This window comes from Piliocolobus tephrosceles, chromosome 14 (genome assembly GCF_002776525.5).
Source record: "Piliocolobus tephrosceles isolate RC106 chromosome 14, ASM277652v3, whole genome shotgun sequence".
Taxonomy (NCBI): domain Eukaryota; kingdom Metazoa; phylum Chordata; class Mammalia; order Primates; family Cercopithecidae; genus Piliocolobus; species Piliocolobus tephrosceles.
The window spans coordinates 16,922,198-16,949,538 of NC_045447.1; the positions used below are offsets into that span (position 1 = coordinate 16,922,198).

Genomic DNA, 27,341 nt, shown 5'->3' on the forward strand with positions numbered 1-27,341 from the left:
TGCCTGGTATCTAGTAGTGCCCAATAAATAATTGACAAAGTAAGTAATGCCTTCAGGCAGAAAAGTATGAGGGCAGAGAGCAGTAAAGCGTCCTTGAACTACTAATGTTTCAGCACAATGAGAGCCCAAGATGTGTAGTAGTAGCAAGTGGGAGGAGATAAAGCTGGAGTGTTGACAGATGTCAGGCCATAGAGCAATTTGTAGGACATGCTGTGGGACTTGGGCTTCATTTTGTAGACAGGGATTTTAGGCAGAGGAGTGTTAATAGTCTATTTGCACTTTAGAAAAATGGCTCTGGCAGCCCCTTGTGTCAGATGAATTAGAGCGGTGAGTTTGAGAGCAGAGGAAAGGCGAGAGATGGCACAGACTTGCAGAGTGTAGAAGCAGAGGGAATGGGCCAGGTCTAGAAAGTTTTTTAGGAGGTAGAGTATGCAGGTGTTAGTGACCAGCTGGTTGTAAGGGATAAAGAGGAAAGTTTTCACTTGTGTGATTGGGTGGATAAGGAATACAGAAAGCAAAGGAGATTTTAGAAAAATACGGTGTATTCATTACCTATTGCTGTGTAGCAAATTACCCCAAACCTTAGGAGCTTAAAACAACGAATATCCACTGTCTTACAGTATATGTGGGTCAGGAATTTATGCTTAGCTGACTGCTTTTGGCTCAGAGTCTCTCGCAAGGCTGCAACCCACATGTTGGCCAGGACTGCAGTCACCTCAGAACTTCAGTGGGGAAAGCTCCTTCTCCAAGCCCACTCCCATGGCTGTTGGCAGGTCTCAGGTACCCCCTGACTGTTGGCTGGAGAAATCAGTACCTTGTCACCTGGGCCTCTCCATGGGACAGCTCACGACAGTGTGGCAGCTGGCCTCCCTCCGAGTGAGTCAGCAAGAGAGTGAGAGAAAGCACCTGCAGATAGAAGCCACAGTCTTTTTATAACCCAATATTAGAGAAGACATTTCATCATTTCTGCCCTATTCTATCTGTTAGAAACAATTCACTGGGTGAGGTCACACCCCAGTGGGTGTGAGGGGGGATTACACAAAAGGAATGAATACCAGGAGGTAGGGATGATTGGGACCATCTTAGAAAGAGTTGACCACAGAGTGCATTTGGATATGCTGAATTTGTGGACTCTAGGACCTCCCAGTTGGGGATACTCTGGATGCAGATGGAAGTATAGGTGTGGGGCTCAGGAACAAACCCCTGTTGTTGGGCTGTAGTTTGGAGCCTTCACATAAATTTATAATTAATGGCTCAGGAATCTCCCCAACTTGATTTGAAGCTTCTAGAGGTCATGAATGAAGGACAGATACCTTTAAACTCCCCAGGGAGCCCCTCAAGTAGGAAGTTCTCAACACATAGTTGCTGATTGAATTATTTGGGGAGGCAGAATATCACATGGTTGAAAAGCTCTCTCTCTGTTTGACAATTCCTGCTCCGTTAGAGGGACTTGGAAAGAGGCTTTCCCCTTTCTAAGCTGCACATTCCTTGTCTGCACAAAGTGGATTTTTTTTAAAAAAAGAAAGTACAGCTTTTTTTTTTCCTGGGAACCCCAATATATCACATTGGTAAAAGGTAAAATTTGATCTGATCGGTTGGCCTCCCCCTTGCAACCCCAGAAAAGAATCCCAGTTTGAAAACCACTGGACCAAGTAAATACCTGATTTTCTGCCAACTGGGACATTCTGTGATTTTATGACAGGATAACGCTACATCTCTCCCAGTTATGTGATTCTATGTATTAAGATCCATTGATGCTACATATTTTATTGGACTTTTGAAAAGAAAATCATGCATATTTCCTTGAACTTATGAAAAAATGTAATAAAGCTGACTCTCATTAAGCACTTTCTATGTATCAAGCACTGTGCAAAAAATATTATATTGCATTATCTTTATTTAATCTTTTCTCCCCTACTGGAGTCTAAGACTTTGTTTAGATCACTGTTGTATTTCCAGCAGCTAGAATAGTTCTTGGGACATAGAAAGCATTAAATAAATATCTTCTGGGCCGGACGCGGTGGCTCACCCATGTAATCCCAGAAATTTGGGAGGACAAGGCAGTTGGGTCACCTGAGGCCAGGAGTTTGAGACTAGCCTGGCCAACATGGTGAAACCCCATGTCTACTAAAAATATAAAAATTAGCTTGGCGTGGTGGCACGTGCCTGTAATCCCAGTTACTCGGGAGGCTGAGGCAGGAGAATCACTTGAACCTGGGAGGCGGAGGTTGCAGTGAGCTGAGATGGTGCCGTTGCACTCCAGCCTGGGCAACAAGAGAGAAACTCCGTCTCAAAATAAATAAATTAATTAATTAAATTAAATTAAAAATAAAGACTTTCTGAATGGATGAACTAAGGTAAATAAGTACTATTCATAGTTCCATTTTATGGATGAGGAAACTTGGGCTTAGAGCTGCTAAGTAACTTGCCTGTAGTCACACAAGTTAAAGGCAGAATTAAAATATGAAATGAGCCCCTCTTGACTGCAAAGCACACTAATGCCATTTCTTTTTGGTGGAATTGGCAGGAAACTGGAAAGAGATAGCATATATTGAGTACCTTCTATATGATGAGCATAGGCCTAGGTATTGCTTTTCACTGCCATTATCAACAACTCTGACAGATGCTATTGTTATCCTCATTTCTCAAATGAGATCATGGAGGCTCAGAGTCGCTAGGCACCTTACCTAGAGTCATCTAGCTAGTGTAAGGGACTGAGCTGGGATTGGAGCCCAGGTCTTTCTGACTCCAAAGCATTCCTGTACAAGATCCAGCATATTCAAAAACATGCACTCAAGTTTAGGTTCTAGAAAATATCATGCCACTGGTGGGTGGAGATCAATAGGCCTGATGAGGCTTTGCCACCCCTGCTCCAGCTCCCAGCATTCCCAGCTTTACATTCATGAAACCACTGGGCATTGAACTGGGAAGAGTCCACCAGGCTGAGAAAGTACAAAATATACCAAAAAATAAGAGTTGATGACTAAGGATGATAAATGTCGTCACCACAGCCTGCTGCTCTCTGTAGCCTCATCAACATCACATGTCTCAGACCAGGTCTGAAGTTAGACTGATGATGTCACCAGAGTCTCTAAAAGGGCTCATCACTCACATCCACTTGTCATGTATTATTAAGCAGATCTATAATACATGTAACATTTTCTACTGAATTTCCATTTCTTTCTTTTCATGATCAAGGAAAGAAAAATAGAGTGAGGATGACTTTTCCCAACTTTTCATCCTTATTGCCCTTCACTGAAAAATAACTTCATCTTGAATCACCTCCCAAAAATGGTCATTCAGGCTCTAATTTCATTAATAAGGATGAAACTACAGTTTAATAATTATCATTTAACTAATGCATATTCTATATAGACAAGTAAATGGATTTCCCTCATCTTTCCTCCTTAAATCCACAGAGAAGGGGAGTCTACAACCCTATCTTTTTCTTTTTTCTCTTTATTCTCCACATTACTTTTTGAGACTTGGGGTCCTATTAATTATGTTAGAAATTTTCTGCATTATCACTTCTGTAGCGATAACTAGAGTCCTCCGGAGAATCGAAAGTCCTTGTCGTCTAAATCAGAATCTCATTAGGGGCAACGATCTCAAGGATGAGCAAAAGTTATCCAGATGAAGAGTTTTTTTAGGCAGAGAACAAAATGCTCATGAGTGGCTGGCCCTGATTGTAGGGCCTGTAAGGAATGGAAAGAAACCTGAGTGACTGGAAGACAAAGCTTCACCCAAGGCAGAGTGCTGGATGTAAGAGCAGGTGTGAAGCAAACGGTGTTGGAGAACTCCAACTGTGCAGGGCCCTGTGCTTAGAAGGGCTCTGAGCTTGATTTAACGTGCTGTGTTGTCACATCCCTATTGTGAAACTGTTTGTCCTTTTTGAACAGAGGGCCCTGCATTTTCATGTTGCACTAGGCCACATAAATTGTGTAGTCAGTCCTGCTTGGGTGTGAAAGTCAGCTCTGTCATTGATTAACTAGCTAGGCGGTCTCTGGGAAATCCACTGGCCTTCCTGAGATTCAGTTTCTGCTTCTGTAAAGTGGAGCACACAATCCTTTCTTCAAGTACACTGTCATGAGGATTCAATGAGACTATGAATAATCAGTGCTTTGTATAGTAATGGGTGCCTGGTAGGTGCCTAATCAATATTCCCGTCTTCTTAACTAAGAGAGTGTATCTGAATCACCTGGGGAATTTGCTTTTTTTCAAAATACATTAACCTGGGTCCTGCTCTGAGCACTTCTGACTCTGTGGGGATGTGGTGGGGTTTTTTTGTTTGTTTGTTTTTTGAGAGAGTCTTGCTCTGTCACCCAGGTTGGAGTGCAGTGGCACCATCTTGGCTCACTGCAACCTCCACCTCCTGGGTTCAAGCAATTCTCCTGCCTCAGCCTTCCATGTAGCTGGGACTGCAGGTTCACGCCACGACACCCAGCTAATTTTTGTATTTTTAGTAGAAACAGTGTTTTGCCATGTTGGCGAGGCTGGTTCAAACTCCTGACCTCAGGTGATCTGCCTGCCTCGGCCTCCCAAAGTGCTGGGATTACAGGCATGCGCCACCAAGCCCGGCCGATGTGGTGGTTTTGAACGAGGTCTTTATATGACACTGATGTATACCTCAGGTTTCCAAAAGCAGCCTTAGATTCTCAGAGAGCTAGCTAAGAAGCCAGAGAGAAGCAGAAGAAAAGGCAGAGGGAGAAATCGATGGACTACTACTCATCCTCAACATAATAAAAAACCTGTTAAAGAAGAAAGAGGTCATCAACTTAACAGCCCTTCAGATGACAAAGACAGTGCTGAAATGCACTGTGGGAACTCATCCCATTATCAAGGATCCTATAAAATTTTCTGCTGCCCATTTGGTCTGACAAGTACCCCCAGAGGAAGAGGGGCTGTGGACAAGAGAAGCCAGGGTCAAGGCCAAGGTTGGGGACGGAATTTGAACTTATTTTCAACTTAATGACCCTAATACCGTACTCAATAGAGACAGTAATTCTGAATTGTGTTTATCCTGCCCAGATTTTAGGCTTTGACATTCTTCTAATGAAAAATCTGAAGCCTATACTACTTGAAGTAAATGCAAATCCCAGTATGAGAATCGAACATGAGCATGAAGTAAGTATTTTGAGCATCTCATTGACTATGTTGCCATATAGCTGAATATTCCTACCCTCATGTTGCTCACTTAACAAAACAAGATGGAACATTCTCACATTTTCATAGCCAAATTCTATTCAAGTCAAATAATTTCAGTTTTGTTGCGTTTTGAATATAGACTATTAATACAAGACCTCTCTGACCTATGGTCACTTCCCAGCATGCCGTTTTTCCAGTTTTTAAGGTTTGGAAGCTTAGAAGCAGCTGAGCCTTCCCATCAGTTTTGACATGAACTAATTAGTTAGCCTCAGGAGATGAACTAATTGAAATTCTATGAATATGATTTAGTCATGTTGACATACTTGAATCACTAAGATAAATAGTACATTTAGCAGTGGTTATATTTTTCTCCCTCTCCCCCAAAAAATTTATTTAAAAAACTGGAAGGAAATACAGCAGATATCAGTACTGGGTTTAGGGGGGATTATTTGGATTATTTTAGTTTTCTTAACCCCTTTCTATATTTCTTAATTTTCTGCAGTGAGCATGTATAATTCTGATAATTAGAAGAACATGGTGCTATTTTTCCTCTTCGTGTATTTGGTTAATTTATAAAAGGAAATTGACATTCTTAAGGTAGTATAAAGGAAGTCTTTAACAATTTTCTTCTATAGATTAGCATAAGCAAAATTTACCAGCATAACCCCTGGAGCTAGCTGGATAGCCACTTGGCACTGAATCACGGTCTCCACTGTGACACAGAATCCTTACCCATTCAAGCTTTCTCCAGGGGTGTTTGAAAATGTCCCCAGCCTCGTTGATGAAGAAGTGAAAGTGGCTGTGATCAGAGACACTCTGCGCCTCATGAACCCACTTAAGAAGAAAAGGGAGAACCAGTAAGTACTTTTTTATGTCGTTCATTTCTATCAACTCTGCCTCCTAACTCTGCTTCATATCCTAAGCAGGTAAGTTCTTGGAACCTGCTACCATTGTGAGTGAGATTTACATCTTAAACAATTCTAATAAAATATCTTCGTTTTATAAATATCAGCCCCCAAGCAACCAGTGACTCAAATTGGGAGTAATCTGACAAATGGGCTTTTGTAGATGAATTTGTGAGTGTTACCCAAATCTGGAATATCTCTTCTAAGAAGCCGTCTCCCTCAAGGTTAGGCTGCCCACTTGCCTGCCGTTGTGCGCCTAGTGCTTCTCTGAAATCCTCAAGCACAGAAAGAGTACAATAAAATGCACGAGAAGAGGGCCACAGGTAACTAGGACATGGTAAGAGTTGCTTCCTTTTTATTTTCTTCATGTTTACACTCTTGCAGTATAAACTTTCAGTTTCAAAATTGGCAAAGCCAATTTAATGACAGTTCTATGATATTTACAACACTTGTAATTCTGCTTCATCCCCACCCACTCAGTGGTACCTTACATTGCATTGTTGGTGGATATATGTGCTCCGCCCTCCCTCCATGGAATCACCCCAGAAATGAATGATATTTCACCTGAGTATGTTGTTCTGTTTTTACCAAATTCCAGGCTCTCACAAAGTAGGGACTGAGTACATATCACTGTGTCAATGTTTCAGGAAGAAAAATCAAAGGCATCTCAAATAGCACTTCTCATATCCCTAGACTAATCAGATTAACCCTAATGTATGCAGACAAATAAAGCACTTGTCAGTAATTGTTCAAGACTGGGAGGAATGCAGACTTCCCTAAGCAAGTGGTGTTTTGTGGGTTCCTCTACCAAGGTTTCTCACCATCTGGGCTCAAGCCCAAATATCACCCTATGGTCGTGCTGCTCACGTTTGGCTGCACGTTAGAACCCTCTGGGCAGCTTTCAGAAATGCCAATACTAGAGTTTCCACTTCTAGAGGTGCTGATTTTAATTGGCCTGGGTGGAAGGCCTGGCCACAGAAAGTTTCTAGGTTCCCTAGGTGATTCTGCTGTGCAGCCAAGGCTGAGTGCCACTGCCCTGCAGAAAATATTACCCTGAAGAAGTATTGGTCACAGTCTGAGCCAGGCTGGATGGCGCCTGTCCGGCTGAGCCAGCTGAGTTCTTCTCCAGAGTGTTCTTGAGAACACTGTGAGGCACAGATTGCCATTGTTGGCAAGACTCGGCTGAGAATGTTTACCTGTAGTTTGTATGGGCCAATCCCACCAGGTGTGGCTTCTTCCACCGATCAGTGCTTCAAAGCTGTCCTCTCAGCAGCTCAGACCCAATGGCAGCCAAATAATGTGTTCACCAGTATGTATGCGTCTGCAGCTGCTTTCTTTAGCCATCTCAAAGGAAAAGCAATGGATTAATTGCAATTTGGTCAAAATTACTGCAATAAAACTCATTCCTCAAAAATCTATTTTCTAATAGTTATTAGACTCACCAGCAGATACTAGGTTCTGAGAAATCATATAGTACTGTAAGGAGGTTTGGGTAGTAATGTATGCCAGTATGGCATAGCAGTACAGCTTTTTTAGGATGACTTTGACACAACAGTGTTCTTTTTTTTTTTCTTTTTCTTTTTTATACTTTAAGTTCTGGGATACATGTGCAGAACATGTAGGTTTGTTACATAGGTATACACGTGCCATGGTGGTTTGCTGCGCCTATCAACCCGTCATCTACGTTAGATATTTCTCCTAATGCTATCCCTCCCCTAGTTCCCACCCCCCAACAGGCCTCAGTGTGTGATGTTCCCCTCCCTGTGCTCATGTATTCTCATTGTTCAACTTGCACTTATGAGTGAGAACATGCGGTGTTTGGTTTTCTGTTCTTGTGATAGTTTGCTAAGAATGATGGTTTCCAGCTTCATCCATGTCCCTGCAAAAGATATGAACTCATCCTTTTTTATGGCTGCATAGTATTCCATGTTGTATATATGCCACATTTTCTTTATCCAGTGTATCATTGATGGGCATTTGGGTTGGTTCCAAGTCTTTGCTATTGTGAACAGTGCTGCAATAAACATATGTGTGCATATGTCTTTATAGTAGAATGATTTATAATCCTTTGGGTATATACCCAGTAATGGGATTGCTGGGCCAAATGGTATTTTTGGTTCTAGATCCTTGAGGAATCACCACACTGTCTTCCACAATGGTTGAACTAATTTACACTCCTACCAACAGGGTAAAAGCATTCCTATTTCTCCACATTCTCTCCAGCATCTGTTGTTTCCTGACTTTTTAATGATCGCCATTCTAACTGGTGTGAGATGGTATCTCATTGTGGTTTTGATTTGTATTTCTCTGATGACCAGTGATGATGAGCTTTTTTTCATATCTTTGCTGGCCGCATAAATGTCTTCTTTTGAGAAGTGTCTGTTCATATCCTTCACCCATTTTTTGAGACACATCAGCATTCTTATTCCTTTATTGGGAACAAGAAGTTCAAAAGTCGTTGTATGGCCTGAGTCTTTTTAAGCTCTGCCACCTAAACATGAAGGGATAGAAGCGTTCTACTATATTTTCATTAAATGACATTGAAACAAAATTAGTTTTTCTTGTTCTAGTTGCTTTTCTTTACCTACACCAATTAATCCATAGGAGCTGCATTCTATGTGATCTGTATGAGCTGCAGGCCTAAAATTTAATAATAATGGAGCATAGGACCATAGAGAAGGATTGGAAAGGCATTTTACAACTTATCAAATCATAAATAGCAGCACCTCATTTTTAATTTAAAAAGCATTGACTTTTTTATTGGTAGCCAGGAACAGTTAGAAGTTGAACCTGACTTTTATTCTAATATAAAACCCTTTCATCTCATCCTCTTCTTACCTATAATGTAAAGATACATGATAATAGCTCAATGCCATTTACTGATTTTTTTCTTAATTTCACCTTTTTTTTTTTTTTTTTAAACTCAGCAAGGATTATCCATGAAAGTACTTTGTAATCCATAAAGTGTGTTTACATGTAAGGGATTATGATCATTTTGATAAATTTACCATGCAGAGGAAAAGGCTGAAATTATTCTCAACTCCTTTGTGTAGAAATGTTTCAGAATAAGTTGAAAAATTACCCTATTTATACCACACAGTGTCGTAGTGCTGAATCCTGTGTCTAAATCTGAGACTATGTCACTCCAACTGCATAAAATGATGTTATGTAGACTTCCAGGCTAGAAGCTACCTTTAGAAGCTAGGATTTCTAGTGTTTGCACAGAATCTGACATATTTTTTGGAAAAAAAAAAATGGAATCTCAGCCTTTCCCTTCAACTCTTTAGCAAAAGAGGGTCCGAAGTGTCTGTCCGTCATTAGTTATTTCTTGAGAACAGTTTGTCAGCAAGACCACTGAGGCAGGTCTTCACTTCCTCACACAGACTAAAGATAAAAAGTAGATACCCCAAACTCCTCATCTCCCCAGACTGCTCTGGACAGGTGAAGAGGAATCCTTAGAAGGAGCCCCAGACCGGTGTCCATGCATCACGCGTCTCCTCGACCTCGGGGTCTTGTAGCCTGGGGTCAATTTCTTGGTGGGACTGAAAGCAATCCTCAGGCAGTCTACCGGGGAATAACTTGATTCTGCTGACATCCACCTTGGCACAGTCGAGAGTACCTTCTGTGGAGCTGAAAAACCAGAGATTCCAATCCTAACTCTGTCACTAACTGGTGGTGAGTCCTTGGAGATGTTGCATAGCTGTTTTGAGCCTCAGTATCCTTTTCTATAAAATGGGAATAATGATGTTCAAATAAACAATGAGAGGCCGGGCACAGTGGCTCACACCTGTAATCCCAGCACTTTGGGAGGCCGAGGCAGGTGGATTACTTGAGGTCGGGAGTTCAAGACCAGCCTAGTCAACATGGTGAAACCCCATCTCTACTAAAAATACAAAAATCAGCTGGGCATGGTGGTGCATGCCTATAATCCCAGCTACTTGAGAGACTGAGGCACAAGAATCACTTGAACCCAGGAGGTGGAGGTTGCAGTGAGCCAAGATCGTGCCACTACACTCCAGCCTGGGTGACAGAGTGAGACTGTGTCTCAAAAAATAAATAAAAATAAAAATAAATAAGAAAAACTTTTAATGTGCTTGATAATGCTGAGTTTACCACTCAACAGCAGATCATGAGGTCAGGAGTTCGAGACCAGCCTGGCCAATACAGTGAAACCCTGTCTCTACTAAAAATACAAAAAAAAAAAAAAATTAATCAGGCGTAGTGGCGCATGCCTATAGTCCCAGCTACTCGGGAGGCTGAGGCAGAAGAATCACTTGAACTCGGGAGGCAGAGGTTGCAGTGAGCCGAGATCACACCACTGCACTCCAGCCTGGCAGCAGAGCGAGACTCCGTCTTAAAAAAAAAAAAAAAGAAAAGAAAAGAAAGAAAGTATCTACTGGACATGAAAGAAAAAAACAATGCTTAGTTATTATTCTCTTTCCTGGTATACTTAAAGTAGATTTTTTAGTTTAAAATCAATGATGTATCCTAAAAATGAAGCTGCTTGATGACTGTGGACTAGAATCAACACTGGAGCTGGTTACCAATGGAAGGTTCTGTTTCCAGGTAGCAAGATGTCACTGGCTGATATTTATTTCATGTGTTAGGAGAAATTACCTTTGGCTCCTGAAGGAGGAGAACATCTGTCATATGTGAACTATTTTGGCTAAGGTAGCATTTTGTAATATCTAGTGACTTAATTGATTTTCTTACGAGGGTTCTATGGAGGCTCTGTAGGGACATGGGAAGCAGGAAGCTTATGGGGTGGGATTCTGGAAACATTATATAAATGGAGATAAAATTCACATATGATACAACGAACCATTTAAAAGTACACAATTCAGTGGCATTTAGTATGTTCACAAAACTGTGCAACCATCACCACTAGCTCCACAGTGTTTTGCCACTCCAAAAGGAAACCATCAATCACTCTCCATTCTCCCTCCCCCCAGTTCCTGGCAACCAACAGTCTGCTTTCTGTCTCTGCGGATTTAGCTGTTCTGGATATTTCATCTGAATAGAATAATACCCTATGCAGTCTTTTGTGATTGGCTTCTTTCACTTAGTATAATATTTTTGAAGTTCACCCTTGTTGTGGCATGTGTCAGTACTTCATTCCTTTTTACAGCTGAATAATATTCCATGAGACGGATAGACCACATTTAGTATTCATTTGTCAGTTGATGGACATTTGGGTGGATGCCATCTCTTTTTCAACCAGAGGGATGCTACAATGATCTATTTCATATGTTGGCACTCTACATTAGATTTCTTTTGAAGAGAGGGGATCTTTTCTGCTATGAGAAGTTTTTAGAACCCCTGTTTTCATCCAGCCTCCTCATTTATTGCTAAAAGCACAGATCTTAGAACTCATCATGCTGGTCAGGTCCCTGGTTCAAGAATCTCCCTCTGAAGCCGGGCGCAGTGGCTCACGCCTGTAATCCCAGAACTTTGGGAGGCCGAGGCAGGTGGATCACGATGTCAGCAGTTCAAGACCAGCTTGGCCAACATAGTGAAACACCGTGTCTACTAAAAAATACAAAAGTTAGCTGGGCCTGATGGCAGGTGCCTGTAATCCCAGCTACTTGGGAGGCTGAGGCAAAAGAATTGCTTGAACCCGGGAGGCAGAGGTTGCAGTCAACCAAGATCGAGCCACTGCACTCCAGCCTGAGTGACAGAGCAAGACTCCGTCTCAAAAAAAAAAGAAAGAAAAAAACAAAAGAATCTCCCTCTGAAGCATCACTGACAGAGGAGCGGCATGTGTCCTGGCAAGACAACAGAGTTGGTATCAGTCAGGCCTGGGATAATGTCCTTAATCCCTGATCATTGCACCCTGAGCTTGGTCAAGTCACTTTGTTCTGATCATGTCTGTAAAATGGGAATCCAGGTACCTCCTTGGCTGGATTGTCATGGTCATGATACGAAATGACACGTGTGAGAAAGCCCCATGGGATCTGAGAGCATTAGACAACAGCTAGTTCTTAGAGTCACAGTCAATCACACTTTCCTTTAAAATCATGCTGATGGTGACAAATAAGTCATCAGCTCTTGAGGCAAGCTGTTTGAGTTGTGGACATAAGGGTTCTGTCCCCCTGAATCATACACGGGGAAGCTATGCAGGAGGGAGGTACGAAACTTGCCCCAAGACCCAAAGCTAGTGAGAAATAGACTGGAAACTGGGCCCTGGGTCTGACTCCTACACCAGTGTTCACTTGGCCATGAGGCGTATTGGTCTCCAGTTTCCATTTTCACATTCAAAGCTTAACTTTGAAGGTACGTGAAAAAAGTAAGAATAATCAATGGAAAATTTTCCCTTTCACTCAAGGTATTTGGGCAGCCTAAGTCTTTCTTTTTAAAACTTCTGTCAGAGGCAGAAGTAAATAAATTGCAATCTCAATTATTTTTAAAACAATGTGCTTATTCCATCAATTGATTAATTTTTGGCTCCCAAGGGACCCACTTTACGAGTATTGGGCTCCTCTTCCTGAACATAGATATTTCAGGGAACTGGACTCCTTTCTCAAGAATCATAACCATTCAGGACCCCAGTGTAATATAAATGAAGACAGAGACAGGCTTGGAGAAATTGGAGGGGGTTTTATTGATATCACGATGCCACGCAATGCCTAGGAGCTGGGTTATAGACTGCTTTCCTCTTATTCAAAGGTATATATTTGGAACATGACTTATATAAGGCCCAGAAGCCCCTTTTTCCGCAGTAACATTTCACAGTCCTCTCCCCGTTTCATTACTTCCTATCACCATAACAACCAGGTTTGCTGTAAAGAGAGGGAGTCAGTCTGCCAAGCAGCTGTGGTTCTAATTTGGAAGTGTTTGTCCACTAAAGGTTTTATTGGGCACTCAGGCTTTACTTCTTACCTTGACTCCAAGCACATCTCTTGGGCCCTGTGCCATATTTAGTACCAATAGATGAATCCCCAAATCTGGTAGATTCTATGTAGAATCTAGAATAAAGTTGAAACATTCTCAGAGAATAGAAAACAAGGAATCTCCCAGTGGACTCTGTTTTGTGGCTGGGTCTTGTCATACAACCAAGGAATGTGGCTTTGTTCAATCCTGCAGAAGATTAGAGAAACATTAATCAGAAATTCTCCAGGCCCAGAACCCTGTCCCTTAAATTGGTAGCACCTCTTATTGAAGTCCCCTCAAAAATAAGGAAGAGGGGTTCTTAACTATCTAGACTAAGCACGCTGTTGTAAGTATAGAACATGATCTTTCTGACTGGAGAATGGATTCTTCCAGAAGAATCATCCACTATCCTGCTGAATGGCCTGTTCATGTATGCACTCCTGACCTTTGGTTGAAATTCTGGGCTCAATTGATTCCTGAGGTGATACGATTTGGCTCTGTGTCCCTACCCAAATCTCATCTCAGATTGTAATCCCCACAAGACCTGGTGGGAGGTGATTGGATCATGGGGGTGGTTTCTCCCATGCTGTTCTTGTGGTAGCGAGTGAGTTCTTGTATGTGCACATCAAAGCACAGCACTTTTTTCTTAACCTTGTTTATGACACAGAGACATTTGTTCACATGTTCTCCTGCTGACCCTCTCCCCACTATTACCCTATTGTCCGGCCACATCCCCCTCTCCAAGATAGTAAAGATAATGATCAATAAACACTGAAGGAACTCAGAGACCGGTGCCGGTGCAAGTCTGTATACTGAGCACCGGTCCCCTAGGCCCACTTTTCTTTCTCTATACTTTGTCTCTGTGTCTCTTTCTTTTCTCAAATCTCTTGTTCCACCTGACAAGAAATGCCCACAAGTGTGGGGGGGCTGGCCCCCTTCAAGTTCTCATGAGATCTGGTGGTTTCAAAGTGTGTGGTAGCAACCCCTTCTCTCTCTCTCTTTCCTGCCACCTTGTGAAGAAGGTCCTTGCTTCCCCTTTGCCTTCCGCCATGATTGTACATTTCCCGAGGCCTCCCAGTCATACTTCCTGTTACGCCTGCAGAACTCTGAGTCAGTTAAACCTCTTCATCATAAATTACCCAGTCTCAGGTAGTTCTTTGTAGCAGTGTGAAAACAGACTAATACATGAGGGTTCAATCAGGAACCCTGACCCTGCAGACCAGCACACATTGACCCCAAGCAACTTTGAAGATTTTACATAAAAAAAAAGGTCTGGGTCACAGATAAATGAATATTCGCATACTTATTTGCATTTCATTTGCACCATGTGTGGATTAGAGAAACAGATATTTATTTCGAGTGTTTACTGACCACTTACTGTGTGTCGGAGAAGACTGCAGAAGAGAATTAGATCGCCAGCCAGTAGGGGCGGCAAGACCCATGCATCAGTATCTGTAAGGTGGAATGTGCTAAGTACTGAAAGCATAAAGACAAATTGCCAAGAGAGGAAAGTGTGGGGAGAGATTATTTCCTGATGGAAAGAACTTTTAAAAACTGACAAGGAGGTGGCACTTGAGCTGAGGTTTAAAGCGTGAGTAGGATTTGAAATATGAAAATGAGGGGAAGGAGGTCCCTGGTGAAGCAAACAAAGGCACAAGGCTCTGTTGGGGGAGCCCTGAGGAGTTCAGGTAGGCAGGAGGAATGGGTGCATGGAGTGGATTAGGAGAGAGGAAGGTGGGAGCTAGGTGGAAACTCAAAGCCAGAGGTTTATGGCCTTGAATGTCAAGAAATTTGAGGCCAGGCACGGTGGCTCAAGCCTGTAATCCCAGCACTTTGGGATGCCTAGGCAGTAGATCATGTGGAGTCTGGAGTTCAAGGCCAGCCTGGCCAACATGGTGAAACCCCATCTCTACTAAAAATATAAAAATTAGCCAGGCGTGGTGGCATGTCCCTATAATCCCAGCTACTCAGGAGGCTAAGGCAGGAGAATTGCTTGAACCCAGGAGGCAGAGGTTGCAGTAGCTGAGATTGCACCACTGCACTCCAGCCTAGGCAACAGAGGGAGAATCAGTCTCAAAAAAAAAAAAAAAAAAAGGAAAGGAAAATAAATTTGAGCTTGTTTTTTTGTGATTTTTTTCCCCTCTCCTCTAATGAATGTGTCACAGTCTTTATTCTTAGTCCCTGGCACTGTCATCCTATTATCATTGGAGGCTATAAAAAGCCACAACAACTTGTCTGAGGTTCCTAGCTTCAAGATACATTGTGTTCCCCGTACCTTGAAAGGTCTCAGGTTTCAGATGATAGCAAATGAGAAAAAATATGCATACATTTTCAAGTGTGAGCAGGCAGGAGATGACTAATGATAAGTGCATTATTTTATGTGCAAGAAGTAAAACCAGACAACTCTCTTCCATTTGAAAATGTTTAAGCATTAAGTCAGAAGTAATCAGCAAAAGCCTTATTTGTGGGAAGTCTGTTGAGAGGGAACCATTTCCAAGATGTATGGGGAAGAATTTCCTGAGCTGATGTGAGAGTGTCATTCCAGAGGACCATTAGACAGGAGCCGAGCCCCTCTGCCGGCAGGTAGGCACGCTCTTCCTCTTGCCATGCGTGGAGCAGATGGGAAACTAGATGAGCATATGGCCAGTCAGTCATCATTACGGGGAAATGGCAGTGCTGAATTCTTTGTGGGCTCTTCCAGAGTTATTCCAGGTAGTGATGAGATAGCAAATGTGTTTGGAAATTTCCTTAGGAGTTGCACCAGTGAGCCTTAAATGTTTGTGTGCTTTTAGAATCAGCAGTTGTTAGCCCAGAGCACAGCGCACGCTGGGCTTAGGAGACCAAGGTTTTAGTATCAGCTCCACCTTGGTCTCAGAAAAGTCACTTAGACCTTCTTGAGTTCAATTTCTTCATTAGAAAAAAAAAAAGGAATAATAGTTTCTGCTCTGCGTGGTTCACAAGGGAGTGTTTCTTGAGTGCTGGTTGTGTATAGCATGGTGGTAAATGTTCACATGTAGTCCCAGCTGGTCCTCACACAGGATCTGCAGTAGGGGCTATGACTATTTCTATTTTATAGATGAGGACATCGAGGCTTGGAGAGGTTGAATGTATGGCCAAGTCCACCTGCTTCTGAGAGATAGACTGAGATTTAAAGGTAGGTCTGTCCAGCTCTTGCCCTGCAAGAGAACAGACGTGCAGGTATTTAGCACATGAAAGAGATGGGTGCCTGCAAGGTGTTAGCATTCCCTGGTTGGGTTCATGCCTATCCAAGGCCTGTTCTCCCACTGTAAACTTTGGGGCAGGGTCTCATATCTCTACCTCCAGGGCCAGGCGCAGAACCCAAGCAGGTGCTTATGGGTGAGGAAGGTCTGTGGTCAGTGAGGCGGTGACTTTATGTTCAATAATGTTCACAACCAGAATGAATATAATGTAAGTCAATGTACAAAGAAGAGTGACTTAAAGCAGAATCTCACATAAGACAAGAGAGACCATCCAAGACAGAAAATTCCTGGTGTGCAGTTATGTGTCCCAGACCGGAGAACAGGCTGAAGTTTCGTAAGAAGACCTGGTGAGCCAAGGACTAGGTTGAGTCATATGAAATCGCCGATAGTAGACAATTTCTGGAATACAAGAATGGCAATGTCATATGGTTCAACCTAATAGTTGGCTGGGAATGGTGAAGACAAGCTTCTTAAAGAAGGTAAAGAAGTTGGGGCTTGCATTAGCTTGGGCTTGGATAAGTAAGAACATATAAGTAGACTTGGGAAAGGAAGTATGGAGGCAGGAAGCAGGTGACAGGGTTAGGTGGAGGTGGGGAGGCACCAGTGGTGGGTCAGGACCACCCATCATAGTTCCAAAAGGGCATTCTGGGGTGGAGAAGACAGATGCTGCTTCCCTGCTGCCCATTTATTATTAAAATGTTGTCCTCGTTGTAAAAGTAATATATGCTTATTGTAGAAAAATTGAGAAGTACTGAAAAGTGCATAGCATGACATCTCCCTCAAAGTCAGCCACCCAGAGCTAACCCGATTAAGTTTTTACTTAATAAAAATAGTATAATCTTCTCCTGTCATTTATAGTTGAAGCCATACTGTCTGTGTAATTTTGGTCTGCTGTTTTTATTTTTCTCCTTTTTTTGTGTGATGGAGTCTCACTCTGTCGCCCAAGCTGGAGTGCAGTGGTGCGATCTCAGCTCACTGCAACCTCTGCCTCCCAGGTTGGAGTGATTCTCCTGCCTCAGCCTCCCAAGTAGCTGGGATCACAGGCACCCACCAACACGCTTGGCTAATTTTTGGATTTTTAGTAGAGACAGGGTTTCACCATGTTGGCCAGGCTGGTCTCGAACTCCTGACCTCAGGCGATCCACCCGCCTCGGCCTCCCAAAGTTCTGGAGTTACAGGCGTGAGCCACAGCACCTGGCCTATTTTTCTCCCTTTTATAAGGCAGTAGTTGCCCCTTTCTCATTCACAACTCTTCTTGAACATCATTTTCATCAGTGACTGGACCAGAGTTTGCCTCCCTATTGGGGAATGTTCAGTTTATTTCTAGCATCTATGCTTAAAGCTCTGTGCAATGAGAATGGTGTCTTAGGGTAGAGAGAGTCCCTGGGGCAGCAGGAAAGGAGATCTACTCTGGTTTTCAATGTACAGTAGAAGAGCGGAGTGGGTGAGGGTTGGGGCCCTGGAGTGAGACTCTTGGGCGTGAATTTGGGTCTGCCATTTATCACCATAAATAGGGCAGAGATTCCCACTCTCTGTACTTTGTTTTTATTCATCCATAAAAAGGCGTTTTCAGTTGGATGTTTTTAAACCTACAAAGCAATGAGAAGTTCTTAATTTGGAGAGAAAGAATATGTTGCTTATTCCTAAGAAAGTATTTGACATGGAAAATATCCAATCTGAATGTAGTTAAATAAATTGAACAATATATGTAACCTGAAAGGGTTTCTTTTTTTTTTTTTTTTTTCCTGGAGGATAAAAGTGTGGAGGAAGAGGTGGTAAAGTGGGAAGAGTGCTACAGCAGTGCCAGGTTCATCTTCAACTGTGAGGATGGACTTGATTTTCTTCTAATGATCTGTTAGATTATCAGAAATGGAAGATCAAAATGAAATCCAGTTTCAGTCATCATTTGAAAATCCTTGGTTACACACCAAGTGTTTGGCAGTGTTCTCTAGCTGCTTTCCTTCCTTTTCTTTTAAGCAATTTCCATTTCTTCCTCCACTTTAAGCAGCCTAAGAGGCCTTTGCAACCCTCATCACAGAGGCTAATGAGAGAGGTGGAAGAGGGTGGAATTTGAGCATTTCAGAGCAGGAGGATCCACCCCCAGGCTCACCCTCTCTGGGCATGCATCTCGTGAGTGAGAGTCAGCAGCCTTCTGGGTCTAGCTGTGGCTTTCCTGGATATGCAATTCCTGTCTAGGGGGATGCCTTTATTTACTTAGAGAGGATTATTTTCTTCCTCCAGACTGTACCATGCCTCTGTAGCACCGTAGACAAGTCCTGAGAAACTGCTAACGTGTGAATGAATACAAGTGTGCATGAGTGAGTGCTGAGGGCTTGCTACATGTACGTCCTGTGCTAGAGGCTGGATCATTGATGCCTGTAGCCTCTGTGAGGTACAGGAGGCAGCAGGAGCACCAACAGCCAGGTGAGCTAGGCCTGGGCATGAGGAGATGTGGGGCAGGAAGGAGGCAGTGAGGGAGACCTAAGCTGAGGAAACAAGTCCTGGTGAGGGCTGCAAGGCAGGAGAGGACATGGGGCTCTCAAAGCACTGACAGCTCCAGAACATTCATAACTGTGTTCACAAATTCATGAAAGCTCCAAGCTGGAATCACCCTAATGTCCCCCAACAGAAGACAGAAGAATGCACTCATTATGGATATTCCCTTACTGGAATACTATACATCAATGAAAACATGTGAATTATAGCATCGTACATGGATATTGACGTACAGCAAAAGAAGCAAGTCATACAAGAACATCTACAGTACAATTCCATGAAATAAAATTTGTAACAGGCAAAACTAAACTTTGTTTTATAGAGGTGTAACTCTAAGTAGTCAAATATGAACAAAAGTGAGAAACAAAGATCAGAGGGTTTAAGGTGGTTGCTTCTGGGCAGGGATAGGCAGAGGGAGGTGTGATCTGAGAGGGTCACAGGTGGAGGCTGAGATGTGGCTGTGGTCTATTTCTTAACCCAGGTGGTGGCTGCATAGGTTTTAGAATTATTCTTTAAATGTATGTGTCTGTGTTATAGATGCTTGTATATGTGTGATATTTGAAAATGTTACAGAAAAAAATAAAGAAGTCCATTGTATAATACGGATCACAGTGAGCAAGCAGGGACAGTGTCAAGAGATGGGGCCAGAGCTGCAGGGCCTAATTAATGAGTCAGGCCAAGCATTTGGCTTGTCCTCCTAAAAGCAATGGACAGATTTTAAAAGCAGGCTGACACGATGAGGTGTGTATTTTAAAACCATCGCTTTGACTGCAGCATGAAAGCCAAATTGGGGTGAGGCAAGGGTGGCTGTGGGCCAGTTATGAGTTTTGGGGGATGTCGGTCGTGTGGGTTAGGTGGCAGGAGTAGGAATGGAGAGAAATGTTTGTATCAAAACATTTTTAGGAGAATGAATGGACAGGGCTTGGTGATGGATTGGATCTGAGATGTGAGTGTGAAGGAAGAACCAAGAAAGGGGCTCTGCCAACATGTGAATGAATACTCATGCATGCGTGCATGAATGAGTGCTGAGGACTTGCTACATGTACGTCCTGTGCTAGAGGCTGGATCGGTGATGCCTGTAGCTTCTGTTCAGCAACTGGGTGGCTATTGGTACCGGTAATGGAGGTGCCACAACGTGGGAGAAGAACAGCTTTGTGAGGGCCTGATGGAGGGTTGTGACACTTCCAGGGATATTACCTAATAGGTAGTTGGGTACATGGGCCAGGGTCTCATGAGGGGGTGTGGCCCATTACAAGAATAATTGCTCCACAGAGTAGACAGGGATGGTTTGGTCCCCAAGTGCGGACTAGACACTGTACACCAAGTGATTTTGGTGGCAACTGTGGTGAAGTGGGGTGAACCCAGGACTGGAGGTCTGGGTTCCGATCCTGACTCTCACTCCTCTTTTTGGCACATTCTTAACCCTATTGCACTTCAGCATGCTCACGGAGCTTGGCCCTGCCTGCTGGCTCAGTTGCTGGGCACAGAAACATCCTGTCTTCACGGTGCCCTTTGCATATTACCTCTGTTGTCTCAATTCACTTTTAGGCTTTTGGAGTTGTGCAAGTGCCTTGGGGGTCTTAAGAAGCACTGGACCCCATTGTAAGCAGTGCGCATGCCTGACGGGGGAGTGATTGAGGACTACTGAGTGGAGCAGGCAGTGAGGGTTTCCCTAGAGCACCTGCTTCTCCGGGCTTCCCTAGCGAGCCTCCTCTGCTCGTTGTCATTACAGTCACCATCACCCCACACACCTGTGCAGGGCTTGGCAGTTTATAGAGTAATTTCAAACTGATTATCCTAAATGATATTTGCCCGACCATGCAAAGTAGGCAGGAAATGAGTCGTTCTTCCCATTTCACAGGCAAGGAAACCAAGACTCAAACAACATGGCATTTCACAAGCTTTAGGCTTCAAGACTGTATGTGTTGGAGGGTAGGTTGCTGGTCATGGAAACGGTTACTTGTATCCAAATCTACTAGCTGAAGCCTCAGCTAGGCTCTGTTTCTATACACCATGACCTCTGTGAGGTGCTGGAGGAGAGAAAATCTGGAATCTGTCCTCAGAGGCCTGATTAGGAGTGGGGACTGAAAATCCTCTGCTGGGAGGAAATGGTGGAGGTGCTAAGGGTGTTTGGCTTAGAGAAAAAAGACTCCAGGAGATGAGATAGCATTTCCATTTTTACTTGAAGGTGGTTATGTGCGAAAGGGGATGAAGTCTCTTCAGGCATCAATAAGGCAGAGCAAAGACCCATGACTGAAATTTGCAGAGGGATTTAAGCTCAAAGAAAGAAAGAAAACAACAACAGCAAATGACTTACTTGGCCTGAAATGATAAGGGTTGACTGAAAGGAGTAGCAAGTTCCATGTAGTTAGAAGTAATCAAACCAAGGCTAAATAGCCATTCAGTTCTTAGTTGTGCTACCTTGGGCAAGCTGCTTAACCTCTCGGAGTCCAAGTTTCCTTATCTAGACAGTGAGCATGCTGTTCCTACATTGCAGGTTGGTTGTGAGGACCAAATAAGGCACCGAAGCAGATCTCTGGGGACATTCATTCCGCAAGTAGCTATTGAGTTCCTACTAGGTACATGACATATGTGATCTGACTTAATTTTCATGGAAGGCTGGCCCCTCACATTTTTGAGGCCCAAGAAAGAAAACAAATTGAAGCCTCAGCCTCCTTCTAGCCCCTCCTTCTCTTCCCACTCCTGACTCCATCCACCACTGCAAGGAATTGGGTAGACCCTACAGTTCACACATCTCAGCTCTGTTCACAACGATCCCCACCCCCAACTGGCTATTCCTGGCCATTCTTCAGGTCTAGGGAGAAGGCCCCAGTAGCACCATTTGTCCTTGAGAGGATGGACTCCAGCCATCTAGGGGGGAATTCTGGGTTCCTGGTTCCCAGAGGAGGGAGGGCATGGGCTCCATGTGAACATGCCGCCTTGGCCTCAAGAACTCCTTGCCCCTTGGGAAGGAGGCTACCAGAGTTGGACTGGAGAAGGACCCTCTCAAATGCAGGGCACAAGGCAGGGGCCCACTCGCCAGGATATAAGCGCATTTTTTGCTAACTCAGTAAGTGGTGGTGCTTAGTTACAGTTACCTGGGTGTGCTCAGCTGGGAGCCATTCTGGAGCTCTGACAGGCTCAGAGTGGGGAACAAAGCCAGGGAAGCAGAGGAGGGAAGACGGGGCGGGGATGATGTGGGCTATCAGGACAGGGCTAGCAGCTCGAATGATCAAGTCTGTAGGGACAGATTGACTAAGTTTCCTTTTGGATCAGGGTTCTTCCTCCCGTGGTGGTGGGGGGCCTCTATGGGCAGGCTGTTTCTGGAAAAGTCCCTGGGCAGTGGTAGAAGGCGCCCCCTGATTCTGACTGGCTAGTCCGTTTGAGGAAGACCTGAGGCTACAAGCTGCTGCCCGGGGAGTGGGGTTGGGGTGGGGGAAAGTGGCAAGGACCAGGCCTTAGCCATGGAGTTGAGGATAGAATCACAGCTCTATTAGAAGAGCCAGCTGGGCCAACATGCAGCGGGGAGGGCACAGCGGGGTGTCAGATTCTGGCTTGAGTCAGCAAGGCCACTCCCAGACACCCCTTCTTCTGGGGCTTGGAGTCAGCTAACTACTCCCTGCTGAGGTCAGCAAGGCTGGAGGACCGGATGGGGCAGATCCACTGGATGCAGAACCTTGGAGCCTGCAGCTGAGTAGGACGAGAAGAGGAGCTGGGTGGTTCCCAAACGTTAGTGGGCACCAGAATCACCTGGTGGGTTTGTTAAATCCCAAACTGCTGAGCTCTACTCCCAGAGTTTCTGATTAATTTGCATTTCTGACATGTTTCCAGGTAAAACAGATGCTGCTGGTCCAGGTACAACACTTTGAGAACTACTTGCCTGCCAGCCCCCGGCCTTGTGTCTGTCCCAGGCCACCTGAAGACCCTGGGAAGCAGCCCTTCATTCCTGCTAGGGTTTGGCATAGTGCTCTCAGCAGGGCAGCCACTAGGCCCCATCCTCATGCACAGTGATGGAGGATGCCCCTGGCAAGGGAGGCCATTGGAAACAGAGCTTGCCAGTAATACAGGGAACAAGACACCCAGTTTAATACAGCTCTACTCGTAGGTGTCACATATATTGCTTGTGACCACAGAACTGAAGAAGCAAAACAGAGCCACTTTTTAAATTCACGTTTTTAGGAGTATTTCCTTTCCCTGCCTTTCTGTGCGGGTTTCTTAAAACAAGTGAAATATTAAATGATTGTAAAATCTAACCTTTAGGGAACAATCAAACCATCTTAGAACAATTCTTCTAACAAGGGAGAAAGTTGCAGATTCCACGCCCCCCTGCTCCCCGTTTCATTCTCTTCTAGCTGGTTTTCAGGCAAAGTCCTAGGTGCATTTTCAATTTGGTCTCAGCTTTTCTCGCAGCAGAACAAGTGGTGGGGAAAACATTTTCTCCAGGCAGCAGCAACATTTCTGTCTTATTTGTTTGGTTTTGCACTGTAACACGGCATCTTGTGGGGGCTGCTAATTTGAACTTAGGTCCTTCTAGGAATGCATCATTCATGATCAGTAAGCATATCAGGATGCAGATTTTAACCACTTAATTGAATGTGGAAATGCTTCCTTGCTTCATGAATATTTTAAAATGGAGCAATAGACAAATTATGTTTCACTCCCAAATTTCATTGTGGTTCTGAAACACTTCATATTTAAGCATTATCTGATTACCCTGAGGCTGTGAGCTCTACTATCCCTCAGAAAATTTGGTAGCAGAGTTACCTTGTTCCAGACCATAGAGAAGTCCAAGGCCTTTATCAGAAACAGGTCATCTTTGCACCATGTAGTTTGTCCTTGGATCTATAAATGTCTTTGCTGGAAATGGAGGTCAAATCAATACTTTTATAAATGGGGATGTAGCCTTGTGCAGTGGAAAAGGCAAAGGGCTGTAGGGTCTGGTGGGCCTGGGTTTGACTCTAGACTTTTTCTTTTGCTCCCTGAGAAATCTGGGGCAGTTATTTAACTTCTCAAAGCATCCATTTTTTCATCTGTAAAATGTGAATCACAGTAATAGCTACCTAACAAGATTATCGTGATCATTAAATGAATTATAGTTCTTAACTGCACAGCATACTACCTGAGCATGGGAAGCATTTAATGAGTGGTACTAAATTTATATTATAATTTCCCTTATTGTTCCAATCATAAAAAGTCCCTATCACAATGTTGAGCCTATTGTCATTTAACAAATTAGTTTTATTATTACTATTGTTAACATCATCACCAGTTTTACACATGGATGTATATTAAAATACACAGTTTTCTACCACACAAATTATATGCATTTTATTTTTTAAGATGGGAATTTATACAAGTAAATGGACAGCATAATGAAGTTCAGAAAGATTGAAGTAAACCAACGGTGCTCATATTAAATAGTTTAATTAAGATAATCCCTGATGCAAAACATTTGTTCAATTTGCACCTCACATTGAAAATGGGCTCCATAGATTTTCATGAACTTCTCTTTGATGTGGAAAGGAGACTCTGACCACGTAGGGGACCTGGCTGGGAGTCAAGGTCTTGGGCTGAGTGTCTGCCCCGTGGCTGCACTCTGAACTTGACCGAGAGCCAGTCCCCACGCTTCCCTTGCCTGAGGTCTGTTTATCTCTAGAGACTGCTATTGTGCAAAAATGCTACCATTCTGTAAGTTCATGTGATTTATTATCCTTAAAAAGAGAGATGCAAAACATTAAAAGGAAGATTTCATCCTTTAAAAACGCTTAGACTCTGCAAATTTTACCAGTTGTTTTTAAAACAATGGGTATTAGGTGCCAGCTAGTTGAGGGCAGCTTAATTGGAAGCTGTGTTTATCATCTGGAGTGTGTGTGTGTGTGTGTGTGTGTGTGTGTGTGTGTGTGTGTGCTTGCACTGAATGTGTTCTTAATAGTCTCTCACCATCTAGCTTCTTGCTTCCACAAAGAAAGGTTTGCTTCTCCCTTGCATTCAGAAGAAACACTCTAGTTTTGGTTATGAACACTAATTACTTTGAAGAAGAGAAATAGGATTATGTTTCTAAAAATAGTTCTGGATACAGAAGGCCATTTTTTGATTCTGTTAGAATCTGCGTGCTTCACAAGAGTGATATTACAAGGTTTCACATTTATTCTCAGCCCGGGTTCATCGCTAGCATCTTTGGTGAACCCGTACTTGTAATCAGGGGACAGAAAGGGGCTTGTCTCCATGTTCAGCTATTGTTCAGTGTCTTCCGTAGTTTGAATCTCAGCACCCTTCTACCACCTGTTTGTTTTTGAGAGATCATTCCTTTGGTTCATAGGCCTGTTGACTCGGCCTATGATAACACAATAGTGAATATGTGATATCCATGGAGTGAACAGACAAGTGTCACTGCAGCTGATGCATTGTAAGAAAAGGAAGCAATACTAGTGTTGGGAGACCCAGGTTCTAGCCCTGGCCCTGCCACTGACGTGGTTCTTTCTCACGTACAGTGGGGCTGGGGCTGTGTTGCATCTTGTGGACGCAAAGGTAGTTCGGAGAAGCTCCCTCGGCTAGCTCTGTCATCTGGGCTTTCTCTCTTCAGCAAGGGCTTGGGCTTGACTACTGAGGACTTTTTTGGCCCTAACATTCTGTTAACTCAATTATTGATAATAATAGTAGTAAGCCTCAGGCAGGTTATATAGGTGGCTGTTTTGATAGAACTCCAGCAACAGGTAAATCTCTGGATGAGTTCCAAATTATAGATGGCTCCAAAAAGCATGCTTAGATTGTGAGTTTTTTTGTACCCCATGCAAGGTTCGTTGAGTTTTCTGGTTGCTTTGTTTATTATTTTGTGGATTTTTGTGGGGAGGGGTTGGTCTCTATAAACTGGTTCTTGGTTCTTTCTTGGTAGTTGGGAAATGCTTTGGTTAATTTTTTTTTTTTTTTTTGAGGCAGAATCTTGCTCTGTTGCCCAGGCTGGGGTGCATTGGAGCGATCTCAGCTCACTGCAAACCTCTGCCTCCTGGGTTCAAGTAACTCTTATGCCTCAGCCTCCTGAGTAGCTGGGACTACAGGCATGCGCCACCATGCCCAGCTAATTTGTGTGTTTTTTGGTAGAAATGGGGTTTCACCATGTTGCCAGGCTGGTCTCGAACTCCTGGCCTCAAGTGATCCTCCTGCCTCTGTCTCCCAAAGTGCTGGGATTACATACGTAAGCCACAGTGCCTGGCTGCTTTGGTTAATTTTCTACTCTGGGCTTTTATTGACATTTGACCCATTCGTAGTACTCCAGGCAAAGATCTCTAAATTGATGGAGCATGGCTTCTTCTTAAATTATGATGTGCTCATCTGAAGTTGTGTTTTCTCCTTTAGTTTGTTTTACATTTGAGTTATTTTTGGTGGTATCACACCAGTCCTCCATTTTCCTCCTCCTTAAACTATATGCACTAATCTGAATTAAAGGAATTACATTCATATAGCATAATAATGTATGGGGCTATTTATCACACATCTGCCAACATTTCAGCTCTTTTCTTAGGAAAGAGCTTTATCTGTAAAATGAAGATCATAATCATTAGAATCTTTGAAGGAGGGCCAATAAATATTCCTCTCTTCCACTTAGGTTCTGAATTACTTGAGAATAAGATAAAAGAATAAAGAGGATAAGGGCCAAAATATCACCTTCATTATGAAAAAGGTGCTGCTGGGGAATGTGTCAGGTCTGTGGGCAAATGAGCTTCCTGAGGCTGAATCCAGAGCTCAACTCAGGCAGGCAGCAGCTCCTGCTGCAACCCCAGGCAGGTTTGTGGGAACCAGAGCTAGGCTCTGGAGGGCAGCAGGAATGAGCTCCATTAGGAAGGAAAGGAAGGGGCTGAGCACATTTGCCAGTTTCTCCAAACTCACCAATCAAACAGGGGTACAGGGGAACAGAGTGTGTGGGGCAGGAGAGACCAGAAACGTTGTGCCAAAGGTGTTCCTCTCGTGCTGAAAGAACTATCAAGGGTATAGAAGAAGTGCCTCCTCCCCAAACAGAAGTGGGGTAACAAGCTGAAAGAATAAGCTTTGGAGCCTGGAAGACCCAGGTTCAAATCCTAGTCCCTCCACCTTTTTTGTTTGTTTGTTTTTTGAGATGGAGTCTCGCTCTGTCGCCAGGCTGGAGTGCAGTGGTGCGATCTCAGCTCACTACAACCTCTGTCTCCCAGGTTCAAGTGATTCTCCTGCCTCAGCCTCCCAAGTAGCTGGGACTACAGACATGTGCCACCACACCCGGCTAGTTTTTGTATTTTTTAGTAGAGACTGGGTTTCACCGTGTTGGCCAGGATGGTCTCGATCTCTTGACCTCGTGATCTGCCCAGCTTGGCCTCCCAAAGTGCTGGGATTACAGGTGTGAGCCACTGCTCCCGGCCCTAGTCCTTCACTTTTGGGCTGTGTTGTTGGGCTACATTCCCAGACAGCAAAGGCATTGTGAGGCACAGGAGGAGACAGGAGATGGGCACAAAATACAGGTCATAACCACCTTGCTGATAAAACAGGTTGCAGTAAAGAAGCCAGCTAAAACCCATCAAAACCAAGATGGCAACAAGAATGACCTCTGGTCATCCTCACTGCTACACTCCCACCAGCACCATGACAGTTTACAAATGCCATGGCAATGTCAGGAAGTTACCCTATATGGTCTGAAAAGGGGAGGCATGAATAATCCACCCCTTGTTTAGCATATCAT

The 27,341-nt window shown here is 43.7% G+C and overlaps 1 protein-coding gene across 1 annotated transcript in view; it reads left to right on the plus strand.

The window, feature by feature from the left end:
* The window catches only part of TTLL11 (tubulin tyrosine ligase like 11), a 274,582-nt gene that overhangs the window by 112,111 nt on the left and 135,130 nt on the right, over positions 1–27,341 (plus strand). Inside the window, exons 5-6 of the mRNA XM_026457100.1 lie at positions 5,029–5,124; positions 5,887–6,002. Of these exons, the coding sequence (XP_026312885.1) occupies positions 5,029–5,124; positions 5,887–6,002 (212 nt within the window). The remainder of the gene's footprint in view (positions 1–5,028; positions 5,125–5,886; positions 6,003–27,341) is intronic.